Source organism: Corapipo altera, unplaced genomic scaffold (assembly GCF_003945725.1).
Source record: "Corapipo altera isolate COAL_440 unplaced genomic scaffold, ASM394572v1 61411, whole genome shotgun sequence".
Classification (NCBI taxonomy): Eukaryota; Metazoa; Chordata; class Aves; order Passeriformes; family Pipridae; genus Corapipo; species Corapipo altera.
Window position 1 is genome coordinate 16,921,594 of NW_020884875.1, and position 7,441 is coordinate 16,929,034.

General features: G+C 38.0%; 1 protein-coding gene across 50 annotated transcripts in view; it reads right to left on the reverse strand.

Moving 5' to 3' along the window:
* PTPRD (protein tyrosine phosphatase, receptor type D) overlaps positions 1 to 7,441 on the reverse strand; it is a 1,162,785-nt gene that overhangs the window by 48,515 nt on the left and 1,106,829 nt on the right. For all 50 annotated transcript variants that reach the window (XM_027635107.1, XM_027635108.1, XM_027635120.1 and 47 more), the window contains one exon: positions 252 to 427. In XM_027635107.1, the coding sequence (XP_027490908.1) occupies positions 252 to 427 (176 nt within the window). The remainder of the gene's footprint in view (positions 1 to 251; positions 428 to 7,441) is intronic.

Genomic DNA, 7,441 nt, shown 5'->3' on the forward strand with positions numbered 1-7,441 from the left:
AGATCAAAAAATTTCAATTTTTCCAGACTATAAAAAATTAGAGGTATGACCTCATGGTTTCACAGTGGAACTAAGATTTCTTATGTAAGCGATTTTCAGAGTATAGACACTTTTAACTGTGGGTAACTGGAAAAAAAAATCAGTTCTTATGCATACAAAGAAGGCAGGCAAACATATATGAAAGGAACAAAAATCTTACGTTAGTGATAACTCAGGTACAATATTATTATCCTTTCATATGCTTTCCTTACCCTGGACCTCTCCTCTAGTTTTGTCATCATGACGACAGTTGCACCTCGTTGTTCCCACATCATTCTCCAGAAGTCACCAAAGGTTTCTGGCAATGCCCCTTGTGTGGCTATATAAGCATTCTGCTTCCTGTATCCATCTATGTAGTTGGCATTGATATAGTCACTGCCTGGTATGCCTGGAAAGAGAGGAGAGTGAAAATACAAGGCAGTATTTCTGTGATGCCCTATGGTACAAGGGCTAAAAAATCCCGTGACACAGCTGGATCAATGAATCTTAGCTTGCTGCATGCCAAGTAGCACATGGGTACTTGTAAGTGAGTGTATGCCATTTGTGGTGCTGAGAAGCATGATAGTCTCTCTGGGTATAACTATTCTTTTGAAATAAAAGACTCTGTCTGACAAGAAATATAAAAGAAGCCTGAAAATCTGTACCAGGTAGAGTGACCTGGAGGTTGAGACAGCAGCATGTAAAAGGTGGTCTGAAACTGCCTGCAGACACCCACCAGTACGGCAGTCACTGCCTAGAACAGACAGGGAAGACTCTCCCTCAGACATCCTGAGCAGGCTCCTTAAACCTTCCTGTTCAGCTCATTTCATTTCTTCTATATACAGAAAAAAATTAATGTTGTCAGACTATCAATATCACTGCTACATTCATTTTTTCCCCATTAAACGGGAAGATAATTATGAGCTTTATTTTAACAAAACACATTATGTAATTCATGTTTAAGAAAGAGTGAAATCTACTATACGGTATATGCATGATATAAAGATCTCTTCAGAACTGAGTAAGATTTAAATACATGAAGAGAAGGTGGAATCCAAGACCTGTGTCCACACTGGATCTACGTCAATTGCTCAAGGCTCAGGTATTCTGGACAAGACTTGCAGAGGGACTTTGATTGTGTCTACCAGACCCCATAGGAAGCAGGCAAGTTCCTATCTGCAATCTATTTAACTCAGGGTGTGCAGTACCATGCCTGTACTGAGAGCTGGAACGTGCTGCCTGTCAAGGTCAAGGAGGTGTATTGGCTGCAGTGAAGATCACACCACTAGTCTGCACTAATAAGGCAACTATGCTAATGGAAATGGACAAATATGGACTTAAAATTCTTAGTCCACTGCTGAATTCAGCAGTGCAGCGTCCAGCTTTTAACTCACACTATGTGCGTGTTGGTAGATAAAGAATGGAAGGCATCAGTTTTTATGTCACTGCTGGTTTTTTAACTGATGACTTGAGGAAGAAAAGTTACTCATTTGAGATCTCAGTGCAGGTTGGATAGCAAAGCAGTGTTATGATAGTGTTGGAACTCAAAAGTGCTCCCCAGAAGAGTTAGCTGAAATACAGATCTGTGCACCATAATAAAATAATACAAGAAGGTTCGTTAAAGTAATTGACAGAATCTACTTATTTGAGTAGAAATGAATGATTTATGTATATACCGTCAATCTGCTATCCACAAGTCTACAACCCCAGGATATGGTGCAGGTTTTCAAAAGAGAGTCAAGGTAGTGATATCAGCTTTCTGACTTATTCTAAAGCTATAACTGTTTTCACTCCACACAGCAATAAAGTTGAGTATGCTATGAAACACCATATATTATCAAAGACGTTTAAACAAATGTTTCCCAAGCTTTTTGTCAGAAACTGAATCTTCAAATCTATTCTGATGCATTATCTTCTGTTGGGGATCCTAAACCAGGAATTATTGGAGCTGCATACTTCTGTCTTTCCTGAGAAGCAGTGACAATGGTAAACACATTTTGGAAAATAATTTGAATTTGAATGGAAAGTAGAGGTACCTCTTTAACTCTTTGATAGTTTTGTTGTTTTTTTGCTTCAGTTTAAAGAGTTTCTGCATGTACTTTGAGTAAACTTAGTGTTTGATTCCACTACTCACTTAGCAATGAACAAACTCATTGACTAAATGTGACACTAAGTAAATTCCAATATAACCTGGGAATTATTCAGATTATGGCTTAATCCACCTGTAGCCTAACATATAATTTTGCCTTCATGCCCAAAAAAGTTTCATATATGTTCTTGTTTCATTTATAATTTATTTATTATTTATCATATTTAAGCTTATATTTTAATTTGATTTTATTTTCGGTACACAATTAAAAGAGAAATCTGACAAAGTACTACAGCAATGGAAAGATTTCATAACTTAAGGGGTGTAAGAGAGGCAGAACATGGCAGTCCTCAGGCAAGATGCAGGAATGGATACAGGAAGACTGGCTGACTCTGATGCGAGCAGATTGAAAGTCTCTTCTGAGAGAAAAATAAAACAAAACAGAAAAAAACCTTTTAAACCTGCATAGTCTATATCTGGAAAACATGCCTTCCCTTCATGAAAGGCAGAAGTTGGAGCTCAAAAGCATCAGTCTTGTAGACTTGAAGTTGTTTTAGATGAAACTTCTTACTGCAGATATTGGAACTAATGACTTAGAAAATACAACTGCTAGGCACAATACTGTATTGTCTTCCTTTATCAAGATAATAAAATATTTTTTCACAAAACAGATAAAAAAAAATGAAGTCAACAGGAGAAATCTACACCAACAGGGTGCTATTACCAAAGGAACTGAGAAAGCTGGTAAGAAATGTTTTCTGCATAAATTAGAATTATATTATGATGCTTGGTATCATACTTTGAAGCACATGTTATAAATAAAAGCCTGAGGAAAAAATGAAAAACAACACTTTGTAAAGTGGTTAAATGATCTTCTGGGAAAGCTGTCCTCTGGAACTGATACTGCACAAACTCAGCATGAAAATTAAGCATGATAAGTATTGCAAACTGTTCAGTAAAGAATAATCTTTACAAATCTTAGCAGCCACTCCTGGTACCTGATGTAAAAAAAATCCAGAATATCTAAAATTGTAAATACTCTTTCTACTTACTATCTTGTATTAAATTTATTGATAAATCATGTTACAATAAATAACTTCTAAATTAAATAAATACTAACTCTTTAAACTACAATGAGGAGAAGTTTCCAGATTATACCTTTCTTGATTACAGATTCAAGTGAGAAAGAATTAAGGTTAACAATTACAGATAATCGTAAAGAGGATTTCTTCCCATCTACATTGAAGTGGAAATTTTCACTCTGTTTTTCCACTTGACTTTTATAAAGAGGACAAAAAAATCCTGTATGTCCTTTAGCCAGAAAAGTTATTTTACATGACAAGTCAGCTTCATGGCACATGAAGAGGATATAGCTAGGACACAGAAGTCCATTTACCACACGCCCTGAACAACTGTTAGTGACTTAACTAACGCAGTTTTGGAAAAAAAACCTAGTTGCTATTCCAACACTTGCTTTGAGAGAAGATTTTTACCAAGGGTTTATCTCTAGCAGAATACAGTACTCAATAGGGTTGTATCTCTGCTGAGATCAAGAGAACAACAGGATTCACAATGCTCAGCTCCATTGTCTCTCTCACGCACAGTATCCACTAGGTACGTTCTTTATTCTCCATCCTTTCTCATAGTCCCTTCAAGTATCATACACATTTCTCAGTCTCTTTTCATCACTGTTATCATGCATGACCTCAGTTTCACATCCTGTTCCAAAATCCTTTTGTATTCTGTAATACCATTTCCCCACTCTCACTTTCTATCTCGCACTTTGCCAGATGACTTTTTGCTTCATCAGCTATGTCCCCAGTATGCATAAACTTAAAGCCCTCTAGGGAAGATGCCTTGTCACAAGAGGACCAATGAATTGTGTGCAGTTTAAAAATAACAAATACAAAACCTGAGTATCTGTACGCATCTACACTGACCAAGCATTAAAAATTATCAAAGGCAAATAAATTTAAATATTAAAATATCAAGTTCTGCAGTGATTTTTCTGGCCATAACCTCATTCTGAGCTGAGAAAACTGAACAATTCTCTGTCAAGTTTAACAGTGCAAAAGCAATCAAATGACAACAAATTTGACTGCAGTACAATGAAATCTTACAAGCCTTTGTTAGCTGCCATAGCTTGAAGGCAGCATACCCACAAGCACAGTAGCAATTGCCATCATTACTTAAATTCGGGTTTCATAATTAAGAAAGGTCAGTTGTTCTGTAAAAACATAGGTCAAGAAGGGGACAAAGCAACCAAATTCTGCCTTCAGTAATATTTATATGAACCTTACCTAAGTAACTGGCATCAGTGGGGTTTACTGTAGATTTCAGATGGCAGACCTGAAGTATAAATTTAGGATAATCCTGACTTTTACAAGTTTCTTGAAAGCAGAGACACAGTTCTGCACAAGAAGTCAGCTAAAGACCAAGCTTCTGAACCATAATTCTACCACAACTATTTTCTATAGCCTTTTCAACTACGGTGATGAATGACCAGAGTCTGAAATCTCCTTATTTAGCGAAACTAGAATCAAGCAGAATGGTGGAACAATCAGATGAGCACTTGAGTACAAAAGACACTCCATTTTCAAATATTTCATAAGAAAAAAGCAGTTCAGATTTTACAGAAAGAGTGAAAGATTAATGAAACAAAATTATTTATTCAATGCCACAGAGTTCAAAATATTAAAAACCCTTGAATTGTATTGCTCCCCATTTATGCTGAGAACTCATGAGCTGAGATGACAGTGCATCTTACTGTAACATAGGCTCATATCCACAAGGCTAATAATGTAGACCTCAGGAATGATTCACTTGATTTCCTGAAGACAGTTATAATCTTAAATAACTTTAATTAGACTTCACGTTTTATTCACAAAGTAAAATCAAATAATGAAATTATTTTAAGCCTTTATAAAGACTCGGTACTGAACCATGTTTCTATTTAAAACAAATTATATAAACTTTTATGTGTGCGTTGCTTCCCTAGGATATGTGCTGTTAGTCATAAATAGTGTGAAGTAATAGGATTAGATTCTGTCATGCATCTTCCAACATAAACAAGTTGGAAAAATACAATGATGAACCCAAAATGCTTGATGAAGCTGTACTATTGGTTTAAATCACTGATTGGTGCTTTGAACAATGTCAGAGCAAAATTCTGTGTCACAGAATCACAGAATATTCTGAATTGGAAGGGATTCATAAGCACCATCAAGTCCAACTCCTGGCCCTGCACAGAACCATCCTCAAGGGTCAAACCATGTGCCTGAGAGCATTGTCCAAACGCTTCTTGAATTCAGACACACCTGGTGCTGTGACCACTTCCCTGGGGAGCCTGTTCCAGTGGCCAATCACCCTCTGGATGAAGAATCTTTTTCTAATATTTGACCTAAAACTTCCCTGTGGCCTGACAAAGCTTGAGGGGCTAGCTGTGCACATGTGAACAAAGTGCAAAATACCTAGTTGACATAAGAAGTGTGCAACAGGTTAACTATAAAAGGATTGGGCCCCTTTGCTCTCCTCTCTTTTTCCTCTTTCTCTTTTGTCTTCTTTGTCTCACAACCCCAGCTCTGGAACATCCATGCTGTAGGACCAACACAGGATATAAGGACTGGTGATATTCTTTTTTCTCTCTCTCCCTTGCTTTGCCTGGTCAAAGCATGGCTATCATATTCTATTCCATACTCCATACTGAACTTTACCGTGGGAGTGGGGAGATTGTAGAGGTCTGTTGTGCAACTTGTTAATCAGCGCCCTTTTGAGTAATGTTGTTGTGGCTTGTAAGCCAGCACCTTTGAGGTGTTTATTTGAGGAGCTGAGAACTTATTTAAGTGTACTGTACAAAATTAGGGGTTTCTTAGCCACCACTCTTGTGGAAGTGTATTGTAAGAAGGTAAAGGCTTGTAAGCCAACACCTTTTGAGTCTAAATAATGGACTGGTTGCTGGAGTTATGGCAAATGTACAATAAAAGCACAGGAGTTCCTTGACATGAGGTCCAGTGCCTTTTTCAACCTGATGAGAATTTACAGTAAAAAACATGCCCCCAGCTGGTGGGTCGTGACACCTTCAACCAGCTGGCGATGCTTTGCCTGATGTCCCCCAGGACACGGTTGGCCCTCCTGGCTGTCAGGGCACTGCTGACTCATATTCAACTTGTCATTGACCAGGACACCCAGGTCCCTTTCTGCAGTGCTGCTCTCCAGTATGTATGTATGTCTGGGGTTGCCCCATCCCACCTGTAGAATCCACCTCTTTCCCTTGTTAAGCTTCATACAGCTGGTGATTGGCCGGTCCTCTAATTTGTTGAGGTTTCTCTGCAAGGTCTCCTTGCCTTCGAGGGAGTGAACAGCTCCTCTCAATTTTGTATCATCTGCAAACTTGCTTAGTATCCCTGCGAGTCCTGCCTCCAAGTTGTTAATGAAGACATTGAAGAGAACTGGGCCGAGGATGGAGCCCCATGAAATCCCACTAGTGACAGGTCACCAGCTTGATCATTCATTTGCACCCTACCTCTGAGCCAGCTGCTCACCTACCACCACATGATGTGTTTATCATGAGAGAAAGTATTAAAAGCTATGCTGAAATACAAAAAATTACATCAACTGGCATCCCTTGATCAACCTGATCAATGAACAAAGACAGCTACTAGGTGCCAGTAACAACTGTTAATGTGGGTGTTTTTGTAACACAAAATCTATATAGTTAAGGAAATCATCAAATTGAAATGGTGTAAGCACGAATCTGTACTATAAGAACTTACTGAAATATCAAGCAGCACAAGACCAGTAAAGGTTCTGAAGTAAAGAACAATTGTAAAATTAAGGCTTTTTATGAAGACTGAAGAAAACTCACTATATATCATCCTAACAAAGTATGGTAAGAAGGAAAAAGAAACGTCAGAAAAAGAAAACCTACAGATAGCTGGATTGTGAATGGACTGTTAGGACTAGGAGAGTCTGGTGCAAAGGGAAATGATGAAAGATGTGCAGTCTCATAAGAGCAAGGTTGAATCATACAGAATTATAGAGAGAAAGCAATGTCAAAGAGGTGTAGTCAGAAGAAGCTGAATTAAGCAGGAAAAAGAAAGGGATTGTTTAGAGGACAGAAGAGGAGTATTTGAAAGGAAAAGCTGAGAAAAATCAAAAGAAGGGAAGTGTAGGGATGAAAACTAAGAACTAAGAGCTGTAGAAGATCTGTAGGTAAGATGAGAAACCTGGAAGGTGAGTAGCAGAAAGACAGCCTGGGAAACAGGAGAAGCTCTGTTAGGAGAAGGAAAGAAAGCTTGGATTTTTTTTTTTTTTTTGGTTGGTTGGTTGTTTTTT